At 44.5% G+C, this 19,128-nt stretch overlaps 1 protein-coding gene across 3 annotated transcripts in view; it reads right to left on the reverse strand.

The window, feature by feature from the left end:
• The window catches only part of Faf2 (Fas associated factor family member 2), a 43,683-nt gene extending 29,156 nt beyond the window's left edge, over positions 1-14,527 (reverse strand). For all 3 annotated transcript variants that reach the window (XM_055595807.1, XM_055595806.1, XM_055595805.1), the window contains exon 1: positions 14,427-14,527. In XM_055595807.1, coding sequence (XP_055451782.1) covers positions 14,427-14,489 — 63 coding nt within the window. In that variant the 5' untranslated portion in view covers positions 14,490-14,527. The remainder of the gene's footprint in view (positions 1-14,426) is intronic.
• Positions 14,528-19,128: the final 4,601 nt, after the last annotated feature.

Raw genomic sequence — 19,128 nt, forward strand, 5'->3', positions numbered from 1 at the left:
ACACACACACACACACACACACACACACACACACACACACACACACACAGGAATAAACCTAAAAATGTTCTTGCAGAGGACACGACTTCAGTTTCCAGCACCCACATAAGGTGGCAATCATCTGCAAACCCAGCTCCTGGGAGACTCAGTGCCTCTGTCCTTCATGGATACCTACACTCCCATGCATGTACACATAATTAAAAATAAAAATAATCTTTAAAACGTATAAATACAAACCAGGCACAGCAGTGCACACCTTTATTCCCAGCACTCAGGAAGCAGGGACAGTTGGATCTCTGAGCCTGTTCTATAGAGAGCTCCAGAACAGGCAGGGCTACACAGAGAAAAACTGCCTCAAAACAAACAACAAACAAAAGGACTCCAGCTGGGCACAGCAGTGAACCATTCCAAACTCAGGGCTAGTCCAGGCTACCACCACCAGGCTCTGCCATTCATGTCCACCAGGAGTTATAAAGACATACTGATTTCCATATAAAGTCAGTGGCCACTAAAAAAAAAAAAAAAAAAAAAAAAAAGCAATTTCCTAACCTGACAGCTCTTCAGAATAAACCTGGCTTAGATTCAGATCCTCCAACACCTGATGGGACTTGAGACAACACTGGGAAAAAGAGCCACAACTGGAAGAAAGGTTTAACTTCGCAACTATGGCTCCTTCTCCCACTAATCTCTCCTGCCGTAAGTGCCAGGAACTGTGTCACACCTCTCTGGCAGGCCCAGCTGAGTGTGTCTCACTCCCTTACTCTCTCAGACATCTCCTTCCATGAATTAACCGCCTGATGATTTAGGATCTGCACTCAGATACAGCAATTCACACAGAAGTATACTGCTAACAGAGAGCTGGGTGAACCTTCTCACTGGGGCCAACCAATCCCAAGTACTATGTAGGCACTGGGAGTGTGTGAAAGACTTCCCTCCATCCAGCCCTGTTCTAACTTCTATCTAGTCAGAAGTTAAGGAAATGACAATGACCTGGAAAACAAATACTGAATACTATGCCTCCTGACCTCACTCTTGGGAGTATACGTCAGAGATAATCACAACAGGCTGGGCATGTAAGAATGCACCCACATGTTTTAACCAACTATCTGGATATGGATTGGGAAAGCAGGATGTACTCATCTGGCTTTCCTAAGTGTTTCACTTTTCACATCTCAAGTGTTTATACTAACACACGCAGTAGATGCCTGAGTGTTCTATGTTCCACTTGGCTTGCTGAGGCTTGTATTTTAGGTTATTCCCAGAGTAAAACTTGGCCAAAACCAGGTAACCTTTGTTCTCTCCTTCCCACCAAACAAGACAGCTTTGCTTACTCAGGAGAAAACGGAATTTAAAGTCCACCCAGAAAGTGATGAGGCTTTGACCTGTAATCAAAGCTCTTATAAAAGTTTTCATTGTTTACATTTAAATTCTGAGCTTCCAATTTAAATAGCAGCAATTCCCACTTAGTGAGCACCTACACTCGGTAATAAGCACTGTGTATGTAAAACCCTCATTTCAACAATGAGAGAACTAAGTGTCCATAGGTCACACTGCCTGGCCAGTGATGCTTCATAACAGAGACAGGGTGGACAGTGAAAGGTTGAAAACAGCCAATGTCCAGGGTGGGCTCTCTTATGCAGCAACGCCTTCTATTATTTGATAACCTCAAAACAACCTCCCAATTCTTAATTCGGAAAATTTAAACGTTTATTGAAAATATGGTAATTTGGTGGGATGGTGATGGCATAAGCCTTTAATCCCAGCACAGGCAGAGGCACTTGGATCTCAGAGTTCAACAACAGACGTTCCTATACAGTAAGACTGTGCCTCAAAAACAAACCAACCAACCCTTAACCCTTGAAGTTTCATTTAGAATCAGATTGCAAATCACTGGTTAGCCCTTTAGATGCTAAGCTAAATGCCTTATGCCAACCAAGACCCAGCTACACGGTGGCTTCTTAAATATTTGATATTTCAACGAACCCAAATGTTTTGCAGGCAAGTATCTGAACCATAGTTAAAAATATGACATGAATACTGGGGACATAGCTCAGCCAGAGTATCTGTTTAGCATGTATGAGATCATAAATACACACACAGCCACAAATGTACATGTTGAGTGTTCACACACACACTTTCACGAATAAACCCACATGAGTCTCTTATCAAGCAGTAACAAATGGGAAGAATAAGTGGATAAACCATTGTTAGAGTTAGGGGACACCGGAGTCCTCACACTTCCAGCCATTTTTTTCATCACTGACTAGGTCGGTAACTGTAGGCATCTTTCTTAGGTACAGTTTCCTCACTAGGCACATGTCAACACAAAGCACTTGCACTCTTGGGTTCTGAGCTTGCGTCATCTCAGTAGATTTAACAGTGATGAAAAAGGCATGTTAAAAAGACATTCGTGAAGTGTTGTGAAATGAGCCTGAACTTGCTTAAATGTAAGTACTACAGTTAAGTTTGAGGGAAATCAAATAAAATGATCTTTCACTGAACCCCACTCTAGTACCCTTTCATTCGTGGCACCTCATTAAAGCACTGAGCTTGGCCAGGTTCCTGTCAATGTGAGTCTTCTGCTCAGAAGCAAGAGCAGCCTAAGACCCCACCATCATTCCCCATCTTCTAACCTCTCCCCTTTGGGAAAATCTGCTTCTGTATGTGTCAAAATAAGATTTTAAAATTTAAGTGAAATACAAACCACAAATTGGAAAAAGCTTTGTGGCCTTTATGTCTAAGTGTACAGGTGTTTCCCTGCACGTTTGTCTGCGCACCATGTCTGCGCAACGCCCACAAGGGCGGCAGGTAAGAGGGTCTCAGATCCCCAGGGACTAGGGTTGTGAGCTATTTTATTGGTGCTGGAAATTAAACCCAGGTCCTCTGGAAGACATCAGCGTTCTCTTTTTTAAGATTGATTGATTGATTGATTATGTACTGTGTTCTGTCTGCATGTCTGCCTGTGTACCAGAAGAGGGCACCAGATTTCACTATAGATGGTTGTGAGCTACCATGTGATTGCTGAAAATTGAACTCAGGACCTTTGGAAGAACAGTCAATGTTCTTAACCTCTGAGCCATCTCGCCAGCCGGCATCAGTGTTCTTAACCAGTTTCAAAACATTAATATTTAATCACAAATACTTTGAATCCTCAAGTTGGTTTCAATTCTATACCTATAAAAAAAATAGCAGGAACATCTTTGTGTTCGTTACCTGCTTGTTGCTATGACCAAACAGACAAAACCCAAGGGAGGAGTTTAATATGGCCCCTAGTTTGAGGGGACACAATCCATCATGGCGAAAAAATTACCTTGCATCTTCAGTCAAGAGAAAGACCAACTCTTATTTCCTCTTTCTCTTTTTCATTCAGCCTGGGACCCATCCTCTCTGGAAACAGCCTCACAGACACACTGTGGAGGTTTGTTTCCTAGCTGATCCCAAATCTAGTCAAAGTGATATAAAGAATAACACTCCTTGTCAACTTGACACCCAAACACATTACTTTAAATAATAACATTCCACCCCAGTCCCCAAAGTTCCATGTTCACCTCTAATGCAGAATGTACTCAAGGAACTGGAGAGGTAGCTCAGCAGTTAAAAGTCCTCACTGCTCTCGCAGAGGACCTGAGCTGTTTCCAGCACCCACATGGCAGCTCTCAACCATATGTAACTTCAGTCTCAGAGGACCTAATGCCCTCTTCTGTCCTCCGAGGGCACAGGTACACAAACAGTATACAGGTATACATGCAGGCAAAATGCTCCTATGCATAAATTTTTTTTAAATTACAAAATGAATTTAATTCATCTGTAAAAGTTCTTCAAATCAGCCAGAACAGTGGTGCACGTCTTTAAACCCAAGCACTCGGAAGGCAGAGGCAGGCGATCTCTGTGAGTTAGAAGCCAGCCTGGTCTACAAAGTGGATCCCACAACAGCCAGGGCTGATGATACACAGAAAAACCCTGCCTTGAAAAACAAAACAAGTCCTCCAAATCTTAACTGTAATAGCATTGCTTAAAAACCAAGTACCAAATTCTACTGTGAAACAGTAGGCACTCTCTTAACTGTGAGTCTCTGTATAATAAGAAATAAAAATAAAAGTTATGTATTTCTAATAATTTTGGCTCAGGAAAAGAAATCCATTTGAAAAGGGGAAAATGGTGGCATAACCAAGAAAGATCAAGCCAAAAAGCAAGATCCAAACAAATCCTGCACTTCTATGTCTAGGATCTGGGTCCCCTGGTCTGGGCTCCAGTTATCTGGACAGACCTACCTCTCTGGCTCTGCAGCTGTGATACACACAGCCTTGCTTAGGCCAGACCCACTCTTCCTGCAGCTTTCCTTGAAGCTATCCTTTGATACTGCCATCTTCAACATCCTAGGGTCTCCACTGCAACTTAGGAGTCATCTTTAAAGCTAAGTCTTAAGCAGCTCAGGCTGCCTTTGATCTTGCTAAGTAGAAGATGCTGGCCCTTTGTTTCCCAGGTACTGGTATTACAGGTATGTCCCCTTCATTTTCTTTAGCCTTCCACCTTATGCCATAGGATGATACGGTGTACAGGCTTTTTACTTACTTACTTACTTATTTATTTTGGGTTTTTGAGAAAGAATTTCTGTGTGCAGCCTTGACTGTTCTGGAACTTGGAGACAAGGCTGGCCTCAAACTCACTGACTCCTTCCTCTGCCTCCTGAGTGCTGTGATTTAAGCATGAGACACTAACGCTGATCTAGTGCACAGGCTTTCAAACTTGAGACCTCTCAGCTCCCAGAACTATAAGAAACAAATCTGTTTTTTATAAATTACCCAGCCCTGGGCGTTCTGTTGTAGGGTAACCAAATATACCAAGGCGTACAGTGTATTCTAAGTCTCTCTTGGTTAGTATAGCAACATTCCCTTAAACCTTGACTTCTCTGAATTTCACCCTCCTGGTCTAAATGAAACTTTACTTTTTAACCTGAGAACACCTGTAATAGAAGTTGTGGTTTCTTTAAAAACTCAGTTATGCTATGTAAATATGTTTGTTCTAATCCCAAGTGTAAGATTTCAGTTTGTCTACAGTTGATAATTGCCTCTGTGGGCCATGGTCTTTGCCAGATGGTAATGGCCAGCCTCATGCAGCATGGTCTAGGACTCTGAAGGGATATAAACAGGAGAGCCCAGAAAGAGAAGGGTGGCAGTTTGGAGAGACACTGGAGAGATACTTTGTGGCGCAGTGGCTTGGAGGAGATAGATGGAGGAGACTTTTTGTTTCCTTTGCTGTTGACAGAGACTGAGCCCCCAAAGAATTCACTGACCCTAAACAGCCAGGAGAAGTAAAGGGGTCTGTGCCCCTTCTCCCAACTAACCTTTTCTTACCTAGGGTTAAAAGATTGGTGGGAAAAAAAAGGAAAAAAAAAAAAAAAAAGATGGTGGAAGGGAGGTGGAGGCTTAAATACCCCAAATAAAATAGCATTTAGAAACAATCACTACAGACACCCCTTCCTTGAAGACTTTCTCTCACAATTTCTTTATCCTGTTACTTATTCTCTTTTCTCCTCCTTACAAGTCTATCCTCAGGAAGAGGTGATGAGGAACTTTACATCTATAATTAGAACCACAGTTTTGGATTCTGCTGTATTTTCCTTCTTAAAACTGTCATTCAGGGCAAAACACTTGGCCTGGCTGATCAAGCCCCTGGTTCCATGCTCAGCATTAGAGAGGAGACACCACCCAAAACAAAACCCAAACCTGCCACAGACCCACTTATCTGACTTTTAAAACAAATTAACAGGGAGACAGAAAGGTGGTTCCAGTGACAGGAGAGAGGCCGGAACAGAGTGAGACTTCCAGGTTACACCTCAGTTGCAACTGGGCAAGTTTCCTACTGATCCTAGCCAACTAGGCAATAACAGAACTAACCTTGTTTGCTTATTTGGAACCTTAGTCAAAGTGAATTCAATCAAGGCTCAAGCAACAACATACTACACGTGTAGGTCTCGAAGTGTGATCAGAATAAATTCGCCAATATCCCTTCCGGAAAGAAGGCTTTATTTACTGCAGACCACTGCCTCCAACTCTCTAAAACTTTAGCTCACGACCCTTATCACTCCCTCCAACAATACTTGCTTTAGGATTCTTCTATTTGTATAATCGCTCTGATACATCTGTATTCTGCAACCACAAGTTCAATTACCTCATGTGGTGGCGTGTATCTGTAATCCCAGTTATCCAGCATTTACCTGGGAAGAAGCAGCCAAAACCAGCCGGGGCTGTATACAGCAAGACCTTGTTTTAAGGGGTAAGGGTCTGGGGGTGGGAGGCGCTGCACTGACCCCCAACACTGCACTGCCCAGAAGAAGGAAGAAGAAGGAAGAAGAAGGAGGAAGAAGGAAGGAGGAAGAAGGAAGAAGAAGGAAGAAGAAGGAGGAAGAAGGAGGAAGAAGGAGGAAGAAGGAGGAAGAAGGAAGAAGAAGGAGGAAGAAGGAAGAAGGAGGAAGAAGGAAGAAGAAGAAGAATATATATATATATACACACACACACACACACTGAACATGTACACGTAGGCGTTTCCGGCTCATTACTTCTTAACCAGTACAAGTATTTCCATAACATTTACATGATACTAGTTATTATCAAGTATATAAGAAGATGTGTTTATTTCACATATAACTACTCTACCATTTTATATAAATAACTTGAGCGTCTTTAGAGCTTGCTATCAGGATGAATTCTTGAAACCAATCCCTCAGATACCAATGGACACCTGTCTAAAGCTCTCCACTGACTCGATAGAGACCAGCTACTCACTTCTGGGGTCAACCCACAGCTCTCATCACTACAACTGAAGAGCCTGCCACAATCTAGACACTTTTATCCAGGTGAGAAATTCCCTTATAGGAAAGCCCTTCCTCAAAATTCTCTGATTTGCATTTCTAGCAAAAACACATTGGGTTTCTTTTAAGGAGAATGAGCCATAAACATCTGCCAAACAGAAAGTCTAATCCCCCATCATTTCAGTCACTTTCTGCAAAGTCACTTAGCTATCTTCTCTACAACTAAAGAACACCAATTCCCCCCCAGTAACTTGTTGGTGTAGAGTCTTTCCAAAGCATCTAAGTTAACTTCATACAAGCAAAACAGTTTCTGCAGATATTTTACTCATTCATAGAAATAGTTAAATTCAACGTACATGACAAACACAGTACACAGCGGCTCAGGGGCAAACATAAGTGACTCTTGTCAATAGTACAACTCAAGGAGTGGGCATGTAGTTCACTGACAGGAACTGTCACCATGCATGAGGCCCAGGCTTCTATCCCCAATACCATCTTTGCCCAAACACAACTGACCTTGTAAGAGCAGAAATACTGAGGCAAGGGGCCATGAGATGGCTCAGTGGGCTGAGGTTCCCACTACACAAGCTGGATGTTCAATCCCTGAAACCCATGTGAAGGTGGAAAGGGAGAAAATTATCCTGTGACCTATAAACATATCATGGCATTAACAATAATAGTAAGTTTTAAAAATAGAAACAAGTGAGGGTATTAAAACTATGCTTGGGGGCCTGGAGAGACAGCTCAGAGGTTAAGAACACTGGCTGTTCTTCCAAGATCTTGAGTTCAATTCCCAGCAACCACATGGTGGCTCACAACCATCTATAGTGAGATCTGGTGCCCTCTTCTGGCCTGCAGGCAAAATACTGTATAAATAATAAATAAAATCTTTAAAAAACAAAACAGTGCTTGGGCCCGGGAGATGCTGGCACAGTTAATGCACTGCCACACTGGTGTGAGGACTGGAGGTTCAGAGACCACTTGCAATTCTAGCCGCAGATTCCAGAGCAAGCAAGCTAACAAGACCAGCCATCTCATCACGGTCTGGGTTTCACAAAGAGACCCTTCAGCAATGAGTAAGGCAGAAGAGCCACTGGTTCCCACTATCAACCTCAGACCTCCACATACATGTGAAAAAGTGTACACACGTACACTCACACACAGAAAGAAAGAAACAAATAGGGGCTGGTGAGGTGGCCGAGTTGTTCTTGCACGTGGCACGTGTTCTTGCAGAGGACCTGGATTTGATCTCCAGCTTCCACGTGGCAGTTCACAACTGCCCATCACTCAGCTCCAAAACACACATGATTCCTGCATGCATGTGAGCAACTCAGACACACAAAATTAGAAGATCAAAATAACATTTTAAAAACAGACAAAAACTAAGCCTTAGAAAATAGAGACTAAGTGGGACATGGCAGCACTCAGAGGCAGAGACAGGCAGTTCGCTGTGAGGTCAAGGCCAGTGTAGTCTACAGAGCGAGTTCAGGACAGCCAGGAGTACAGAAAGAAACCATGTCTTGATGAAAAAAATTTTAATATGAAAAAAAAAAGGCAGTTTTGAGCTCCACAAGGAGAGCAACAGAACCAAAATATCTGGGCACAGGGGTCTTCTCTGAGACTGATGCTAGAACCAAGGACCATGCATGGAGATAACCTAGAACCCCTACTCAGATGTAGTCCATGGCAGCTCAGTGTCCAAGTGGGTTCCCTACTAAGGGGAACAGGGACTGTCTCTGACATGAACTCAATGGCTGGCTCTTTGATCACCTCCCCCTGATGGTGGGCAGCTTTACCAGGCCACAGAGAAAGACAGTGCAGATAGTCCTGATGAGACCTGACAGGCTACGGTCAGATGGAAGAGGAGGAGGACCTCCCCTATCAGTGGACTTGGAAAGGGCATAGGAGAAGAGGAGGGAGAAAGGGTGAGACTGGGAGGGGATGGGAGGGGGGCTACAGTGGAGATACAAAGTGAATAAATTGTAATAATTTTTAAAAAGGCAGTTTGAACACAGGAATCCTGTATGAATGGACAATGTTTCTCCTGAAAGACAGGTTAGTTATTAAATGACAATCTCAGATGCTGAAGAAATGGCTCTGTAGTTAAGAGTACTGCCCTCTCTCCCAGAAGACCGGGGTTAAATTTCCATCACCTACAGGGCAGCTCACACCTCTGTAACTAGAATTTAAGAAGACCTGCTGCCCTCTTCTGGCCTTCTTGGGGACGAGGAGGCATACAGATAGTGTGTATACATAAAAAAGGAAAGCAGGAAAAAAGAACCTCTCAGTGCCCAGCACAGGATACCTCTTACAAGCTGTAGGTCAAGAGGCCCTAAAGAGTCCCCAACATGCCAGGCTACAGACATTGCTTCTTGCTGCCCACCATAACTAAACTGTAAGCTCCTGTGCTGAAGACACACTAAGAAATGATGCTGGAACTCAGAATACATCTTCCTTCTTGGCAGCTTCACAGAGCCAGAGGGTGTCCCGCAGTTCCCGGGGAGAAGTTACCAACGGTCTTACCTCAGTGCTGAACTCTGGGCTACACATTCATCTGTACACTGAGGCAATCAAGGCATGAGTGTTTAAAGGTAAATAACCACTTCCTAACTAGATTTGAGACCTCCTCCACAGGAGGAAAAATCATGCCTGGTTCTGTAAAGCTGGTCAAAGCCCATGGTTCAGGAGATGACTGGCTCTGGGAGGAAAGCTACTAGTGTTATGCTGCGAAAGAGCAGCTGTCCGACTGCTTTCTCACGTCTGTTTACATCTACAGATCAGTGCTGCTCTCAGCCTTGGCAGGGAAGCTTCTTTCTGAGATGGTCATCAGTTAACACAAAGACTCATAACCACCAACCCCTGAGACGCTCAGCCCCAAATAGGACATTTCTATCAACTGCCTCCTCCCACAAGGCTCAGGAAAACAGTGAAGAGCTGGGAGAAGAAAGACTGCTAAAAGCCAAAGGGTGGTAAAGAGGGCGTGAAATGCTGTCTTCTGGACATGACACGGGCCTTACACTCATCAACTCACTGCAGCAAAGACTACCTGCACAAAATCAAGCCAACATGTCAGTATTACAGCAGGCAGCACTCTTGAATTCAGGTCGTGAAGGTGGAAGGTAATGCGGCTGCAGAGAGGGGAAAACAAGGCATAAATACAATCAAGATATATTGTATATGGCAGCCCTCAGGAAGGAGGCAAAGGCAGGGAAGCTCTAAGTTTGAGGTCAGCCTAGTTTACACAGAACAAGGACAGCCAGTGCTACATACAGACCCTGTCTCAGAAGGAAAGAAAAGATACACTGTAAACATGTATGACATTTTCAAAGAAAAGACTGTCTTTGTTTTTGATTTTGGAGACAAGGTTTCTCTGTGTGTAACCTTGGTTGTCCTGGAACTCACTTGGTTGACCAGGCTGGCCTTGAAATCAAGAGATCCACTTGCCTCCGCCTCCTGAGTCATGAGATTAAAGATGTACACTACCACACAGCTATAGGTTTGTATGTTTGCTTGTTTGTTTCAAGAATAAAAAAGAAAATGGATACTGCCAATCAGATAATATAATGTTCCCATCACACACACACTCAATGTGAGACTTTACTGAGACTTAGTGAGACTGTAAAACCCACTAGTAGCTAGCTTCCTTAGCCAGGATAAGGTGAAGAGAGAAATCAGAAATCAAACAGATCACTGTGATTTTTTTTTAAGTCAATGAATGCAAATTACCATGTACTCATCACAACCCCAATTTCCAGACGAAAATCCTGAAAAAACTACTTATAAATTTGCTTATACAGCTTAGAGCCCAGGCTTTAAGTTAGAGATTGTGAGTCTTGCCCTACTGTGTGGTACAGACTCTTGTTGTCTCTATCCTCTCGTGGTAGCTGAGGTGAGCCTGGGCTATGTGGGCTACCCAGGGAAACCCTTTCTCATAAACAAACAGGGCTGACAAGATGGTTCAGCGGTGGAGGCACTTTCTGACAAACCTGATAACCTGAGGATTCACCAATCCTCAGAACACATATGGCAAGAGGGTTGAAATCCTCTCACAAGTTGTCTTCTGACTTCCACATATGTCATGGCATTCGTGGTCCCCACACTTACACAATTTAAGTAAACAAAAATGCAACACATTTTAATTAAAGTGGAAAATGTCATGTTCCTGTACAAGCAGAAAGAGATCACTTCCTCCTATGGGTTGTGGTACATTTACTCCTCTGACCTTGACATCCCTTCCTTGATGTTAAAACACCAGCCCTGAGGCAGTAAACCAAAGCACTGGAGAAATCTACATATCTGGAAATTTGAGGACATTGACTCCAATAAAAGTAATCTTCCACATATCTGCATTAGCTCTTCTTTAGATTTATAAACCTATTATTTTCTAGTAGAAATAGCTCAAAATAGCTGGGTGTGGTGGCCCAAGTCTGTAATCCCAGCACTCAGGGAAGCAGAGGCAGGCAGATCACTCTGAGTTTTGTAGGCCAGCCTGGTCTACCAAGCATCCAAGACAGCCAAGGTTACATAGAGAAACCCTGTCTTGTAAACCTCCCCCCCCAAAAACAAATTGCTCAAAACACAATGTTCCAAAACAAACCAGAGCCATGAGAATCAATCTCTCTCTCTCTCTCTCTCTCTCTCTCTCTCTCTCACACACAAAAGCCTTAAATCATCAAATGGACTGAGAAACATGATAAATCTGCCTTAGAGGACTGTTTATATGTCAGAAACAAATAAACAAAAAAAACACAAATCTCAGGCTTCCTAAAACATTTCTCTTTTACCAGTTCAAGTACTTAGGATTTCTGAGACAGGTCTCACCCTATAGGATAACCTGAAACTCACTAAGTAGCCCAGGCTGTCCTTGAACCTATAGCAACCTCCTTAACTGAACCTCTCAAGTGCTAGCACTGAGATTACAGTGAACCATGCCTGGCTCAAGTGTAACACATGTGGACACACACTGAAAACTCGCTGTCAACAGTGCCATCCTGTTCTATTCTGATAGTTCTATTCTGATATACTTAAAATGGAAATTTTAAGTATATGCCCCGTATTGCTACAGAAGCCAACCCCAAACTGGTGCTGTTACTCCCTAGTTAAACCTTCATGACTGTGTGCCTACAGAACTGAGCACAGCATTGACAAAGCTGGCTCTGGTTTACCTTGTCACCACCAAGTCTATTTATTACAACAGTCACACTCACACTTTCTTTCCCGTCTCCACAGGTGAGCAACCCATCTTCTCAGCTCTGAACATTCCCCTGCCCACCATCTGCTGAAATTCTATTCTTTTTGCAAAGCTGCAAGGCACTGTGCTAAGAGCTTAGCCTTTCAGGCCAGACCTACTAGACTTCCAAGAGCTTCAGTACCTTGGGCAAAGAAATCAACAGATCTGTTTCTTCACCAGACAGAACAGCAGGCATACCACCATTTGTACTTTATAAGGTAACCATGTGATTAAACATACTGGTTATAAATTAGCTAACATCACAATACGGCATAGCAGGTAACAAATAGTAACTTCTAAGCCATCTTTCCTTCCCCCTCCAAAATCAGTAAGTTTACAAAGACAAAAGACACATCCTACACACATCCCAGAGAGCTGGGCACTCCCATTATTCATGTTACGTCCCCTGGCTTGAACATCAGGACACAAACAAGATCCTTAGGAATGTGGATTTCTAAGTTTACGCAAGGTACTATTTGTGTGAATTATCTGACCTCTCATACCTGTTTTCTTCAGCAATAAGAGAATGGCAGCTAACCCTTTACAGTCTTCTATAAAGTTTAAGGTTATAATGCTTGACATTTAAATATGTCAACACAATGTTTAACAGCAGTCTGAGATGATAGATCTGACCCCAGGCTTGCTCAATACAAAATGCACTTTCTAAATAAAGTCAACTTCATAAATCTTGACATCAGGGCTCGGTGGCCCAAGCTTTTGATCCCAGGGCTCAGGAAGGCAAAGGCAGGTAGATCTCCGAGTTCAAAGCCAGCCTGGTCTACAGGATGAGTCCAGGACAGCCAGAGAAACGCTGTCTCGGGAAAAAACAACAAAAATCTTGACACACACTTATTTAATCTTACTACAGTGTCATTAGCCTGCTAGCCCGTCTCTTGTGCTGATGTCCATCGAGGACAAGGTCCTTGAGCACTTTATCGCACAAGCACTGCCATACATTCGCATGTACTTCTAAGCGCATCACAACTTAAGAGCTCACACCTCATTTCCTCCGCAGCTTACCACTAAGAGCTGCTGCGAAGTGTCCCTACCCAAGTTAAATACAGTCCTGGAAGTAGCAGTTTATAAAGAAGTGAAACTGTCTGTTCATTCTTTAATCTGGTGTCATCAATTTCTCTATTGTGAGCCGCACTCAAACGTCAAGCATGCCTGTAACAGTATTTTCCCACTCATACACATCCAACACCTAAGCATAAAGCGAGCGTCCTTTCCATTGGAAAAGGGTGGCCTCAAACTCAGAATCCTCCTGAGTCCCCTGAGAGCAGTCTCAGGACACCACCAGGGCTACTTCCTACAGTTCAGACACAGCCGGTCACAGCAGCAGCGCCACAGGGCTTTCCGTTAAACAAGGTAACATGACAAATGTCAGTCACGTTCTCAAAGCATAAATATTTAGTGGGCAGTGTTCTAGCTAGCAATGTCCGGCACTACGATTTCTCATTATAAAAAAAAAAAACACAAAAAAACCTGCTGAAAAGGAATATATTTAGCACATTTCCTAATAGAAAATGAGTTATATTAACTTTATCTGAAAAATGATGATTGATAGCCGCAACTGTTTGGGCACATTTTACTGTTTACAAAGTCCTTTTAATACCTTGTAACATCCAGAAACTCAGTTACTTCCACAACACCCTCAAGGGAATAGACATTTCACAGCCACGCTTTTAAGGACTGCGGGAATGGTGATCTCCTCCAACCAGACCCTCCGCCTCGGCTGGGTGCTTTAGTGCCATTTTTTTTTTTTTTTTTTTTTTTGTTAACATAACATCCACTAAGAGGAGGCCGAGTCCTGCAAGCTGCCACCCTCCTGAAGCACAGTCTGCAGCTCAGGAGAAGGCCGAAGGTAACAAATCCAGTCAGAAGCCAGCGAGGAGAACTTAATGTCGCCTTGTTTCCGCGCGTGCCGTCCTGCCACACTCCTAGCGCAGGTGCCAGGTCTGGGTGGAGGTGCTTCCTTCCCCACCACAGCCCCCACCGCGAGCCCCGGCGAGCCAGGGACCCGGGGCCGGTGGTCGGCGCTCCGGAGCGCGGCCCGACGCCGCGACGGGGGTTTAGGACCTCTACACATCAACAGTCGGTGGGCGGAGAGGGTCTGGCGGGCTGGCCGGGCCGCGGGCCCGCGCCGCCAGGGGAAGCTAAGGCAGCCGGCCCACTGTGGTCGAGCCTGGCTGGCTGCGGCGGTGGCAGGCTGGGGACCCACAGAGGTCGGGGCCGGGGAAATCCGGGCAGTTGGCGTCTGGGGGGAGGGGGCCGCCTGCCGGTCTGAAAATGGTCCCAAGCCCAACCTGACGGAGGCTTTGCGCTCCTCCGGGGCCCCACTCCCCCGCCCCGGCGGCCTGTGCTGCACCGAGAACTCGCTGCTACCTGAAACTGCAGCAGCTTCTCGGTCTGCTCCTGAGTTAGATCCTGCTCCTCAGGCGCCGCCATTTTGCCGCCGCCTCTACGCTCCTGACCCGTCCGCACCGTCACCCGGCCGGAAGTGATCTCAGGGGCAGCCACGTCCGGTCTGAACCGCCGCCGGGACTCAACTGCGTCTGCGCGCGCTGGCTCGCAGGCCCCCTTCCCGAATGCCGCCGCCAGGGGGCGACGTTCTCGAGTCCACGCCGAGCAATTCCGGAAACTGCCGAGGTGGTGAAAGTACCAAAGATCTAAAATTGCCGAAAAGATGACAGAGCCCTGAGGGCTCTGTCCCTCCAGTAGCTCCGAAAGTCCCGCAGTTCCGAAAGTCCAGTTACTTAAGACATTCTTGAAGATGCCCCAGGAAACTATGGCTTTGACGAAATAGTGCCAGTTTAATGGTTAGTCCTTTCCTAAAGTTGGCTCTCTTCGCTTGCTAGAGGTGTTTGTAAACGGGTTAATGGTGCTCCTCCGCACTCAAAGCTCTGCATCTGGGCGGGAGCTTCACCTGGTCTCAAGCCTAGGGCCTCTGACCACCTGATCTTCATCACTTTGACAGACCAAAGACAGACACTTGACTAGGTCCAGGAGACTTAAGTGTATTTCACACCTTGCAAACACGATAGACATCCTGGAGCAAGCCACCTGGACTCTGTTACTTTTTGTTGAAAGCAATTAAGAGCTCAGTTCTTCCTGTCCTGCCTTTTCCGGGGCTGTAGAGGCACACTCCCACACAGATAAACCGCATCTCAAAACAAAGAACTCCTGCTGCTGCAGAGATGGCTCAGCGGTTAAGAGCACTGGCTGCAATTCCTGGAGGACCTGTGTTCAGTTCCCCGCACCCACGTGGCAGCACACGACTGTCTCTGATTCCAGTCCCGGAGGGTTTGAAAGTCTTAGCCATACCTATATGCAGGGAAAACACCAATACACATAAAAATAAAGTTATTTTAAAATTCTGAATATTTGTACAATGGGATTTTATTTGTCTGTAAAGAATGCAGTCATCGGGCTGGAGAGATGGATCCGTGGTTAAGAGCACCGTCTGCTCTCCCAAAGGACCCAGGTTCAATTCCTAGCACCCACATGGCAGCTCACAACTGTAACTCCAGTTCCAAGTGTCTGACACCCTCACACCAATGCACATAAAAGAAAGAATGCAGTCATGTATTTGCAGGAAAATACATGGGACAGGAGTTCATATCAAGTGAAGTAAGCCACTGTCACAAAGTATCACATATTTTCTGTCATATGTAGAATCTGAATGGAAAAGGAGGGTTATCAGGGATGAAGGGCAAAGTGGGGTGTAGAAGGACAAAAGAAAGGATAACGAGATGATCAAAGCATACTTAGATACATATATGGAAATATCCTTCGTGAAATTAATACAATGCTAGTTAAAACTCCAAGGGAAAGGCTAGGAAGAAGGTGACAAAGTATCTGCCAGACTAGTGCAAGGACCTGAGTTCAGATCCTCAGCACTCACATAAAAGCCAGGCCCTGAAGTGCTGTAATCCCTGCACTGAGGGGCAGATCCCTGAAACTCACTGTCCAGCCGGACTAGCAAAAGTGATAAGGTTCAGTGAAAGACCCTGTCCCAAAAACAAGGTAGGCTGGCTGGAGAGATGGCTCAGTGGTTAGGAGCACTTGTGCTCTTGCACAGGATCTGGTTGGCACTCACATCAGACAACTCAAACACCTGTGACTCCAGTGTCAGGGAGTCTGGTGCCCTCTGGCCTGGTGCTTGCTGTAAATAGAACTTTTATTCACCTGTTTCTGTTGCTGCCTCGGAGGATTACTATCTCTGTCTGCTAACCTAGGCCTAGTCCTGGAAGCTTCTAGCCTCCATACCATCTAACCTGGGCCTAGAATGTTTTCAGCCTCTGAGACTTAGTGCTGAATAAGCTTGCCCTTTCTTTTTCTTACTGAGCTCTTGGCTGGCTGGTTAAACTCAGCTGTTCTGGCTCAAACTCTCCCAGCTGACTAATTTAATCTGGCTACTCTCTCAGCCTCTGAATTTCTCTGCTTGGGCTCAAATCAACTCCAGCAAGCTGCTCTAATCTCCTGACTCCTTCTCATTCTCTGGCTCATTTTGTTTTCACCTGTGTCTATCTTGTTCTCTCTCTCTCTGCAACCTCTCTGTAAAACTGCCTCCTTTCTCTGCATTACCCCTTAAGTAGTTTTTGTTTCCTCTTTCTTCTTTTGAAAGTTGGACATATCCTATTCTGTCGAATCTCTGATTTGTCACTTTTTTCTGCCACTCAGACGTAACTTTCAAACATGGTGCTTTCTTCAACAAACTAACTTACTTTCATTGTTTGGGATTAAAGAAAGGCGTGTACCAACACGTCTGGACCTAAGCTTTTCTTTACCTGAAACTTGCTCTTTACCAGGCTGGCCCTGAACTCAGATCTGTGTTGGCATACTTTTTAAAAAAAATTCTTCTATTTACATTTCTTATATCTTTCTCTCTACTCCACCCCAGTCCCTCCCAACATCCCAAGGCCAGGTAAGAGAAATGGTTAATGGGAGGGGGATGCAGTTCTCTTTCTTAGCTGCTTTTTGCCAGATAGAGTCATTGCATTCCTTGGAGCCAGTCCAGTCCTTTTCTCAGGAGATCTCCAACTTCTTGTCTCACAGTAGCAACCAGGAGCAGCAAGGGGGAAGCAGGAGCTTTGCTCCTTCTCCAAACTCCTCACTCTCTGAGCTCTGGCATTTATTCTCTCTCCAGAGTCCTCAGATTCAAACTATCTGCAGCTGGCAAAGAGCTCCTCTCAGAGCCCACATGAGGCAAACAGTCTGCTGCTGTGGACCATCTGAGTCAGCCCCACAGCCCACACCTGGGATTAAAACAAAAACCATGTTTATAACAACAGATCTGCTTGCCTCTGTCTTCTGGATTAAAGGCATGTTTGTATTCCAGCTGGATCACACAGACCTAGAAGGTCTTCAGATGCAATCTCTTGCCAGGACAGCCAATGTTTTGAATTAAAATTCCTCTACAGCTTCCAGCCTAGTCTCCCTGCCATGATAGACTCTTATCTCTCTGGAACCATAAGGTCAAACAAACAAACAAACAAACAAAAAACACACTCCTTCTATATTTTTCCTGGGTCATGGTGAGCAATTATGTTCTCATGTAGATATTAGGAATTCATCCAAAAAATGCTTATTCATTGTTTTCTTTGAGGATGTTATCAAAGATAAACAGTGAATAGCCATTGTCCTCTGAAAACAGACAGATAAGTAGAAAATTAACTCTATACTTGTATGAGAGAGAGACAGACAGAGAGACAGAGAAACAGAGAGGTGTTATATTATGTCGTTGGTCCCAGGCCTATGCCTACACCATACCAAGACTTGTGACTAACAGTTATCTCAAATAATTTAATTTGTATTTATTTCTCTATTAAGAAGGCTTTGCCAATGCCTTCCTATTTTGTTTCTTCTTTTTTAAAATTTTATTTTATTTTATGTATGTCAGTGTTCTGCTTGCATGTATGTAGCTACACCACATTCATGCTTGGTGCCCAAGGAGGCCAGAAGTGGGCATCAGATACCCTGGAACTGAGTTATGGAAGGTAGTGAGCCCACATTTGGGTGCTAGGAATCAAACCCAGGGCCTCTGGAAGACCAGCCAGTTATCTTAACTGCTGAGCCATCTCCAGAATCTATCTTTCTTTCTTTCTTTCTTTCTTTCTTCCTTTCTTCCTTTCTTCCTTTCTTCCTTTCTTCCTTTCTTCTCTCTCTCGCTCTCTTTCCTTTCTTTCCTCTTCTTCCTCCTCCTTCTTTGGAAACAGTTTCTCTGGTAGCCTTGGCTATCCTGGACTCACTTTGTAGAAAACCAGGCTGCCCTCAAATACACCTACCTCTGCCTCCTGAGTGCTGAAATTAAAGGTGTGTGCCAACAGGCCTGGCTAATTTATTTTTTATTTTTTACATTTGTCCTATCATTTTTTATTGTTTATTTTATGTGTATGGGTGTTTGGCCTGCACGAGATTATGTGCACCACAGTGTCCCCAAAGCCCCTGCAATCAGAAGAGTGCATTGGATTCTCTGGAACCAGAGTTAGGGATGGTTGTAAGCCACCATCTGGGTACTGGGAACTGAATCTAGGTCCTCTTCGAGAGCAGTGAATGTTCTTAACTGCTGAGCCACCTCTCCAACCTCTTTGATTTGTTTCCTTCAAATTCTGTCCTGCAGAGACATGGAAATCCAAGAATAAGTCCTCATTTCTAAGTATATAGAACATAAAATATTTTCTATCAGTTGGGAACACAGCACCTTGATTGCAGCTGAATATAGCATATGGTGACATTTCAGCAACAGTTTTTATTGATTATCTGTTAGTGATCCTTAGGCTCTGAGAAGGACTGACAGAACAGGCTTGCAGGCCACGGTCTGCTTTTCGTAAATCACAAAATACAGTTCATACTGCTCAAGAGATCTGTGTGCAGCGACTGAGGTTAGCCAGCCAGTGTTTTAAAGGCAATGCATGCCTTATAGTCCCAGCACTTGGGAGGCAGATACAGGTGGAACCCTGAGAGTTTGAGTCCAGTGTGGTGGTCTACAAAGTGAGTGAGTCCAGGGCAGCCAGTTCTGCAAAGAGAAACACTGTCTCAAAAAAAAAAAAAAAAAGCCAGAAAAAAACTCCAAACCAAATCCAGA

This window comes from Psammomys obesus, unplaced genomic scaffold (genome assembly GCF_907164565.1).
Source record: "Psammomys obesus unplaced genomic scaffold, mPsaObe1.curated_primary_1811, whole genome shotgun sequence".
NCBI lineage: Eukaryota > Metazoa > Chordata > Mammalia > Rodentia > Muridae > Psammomys > Psammomys obesus.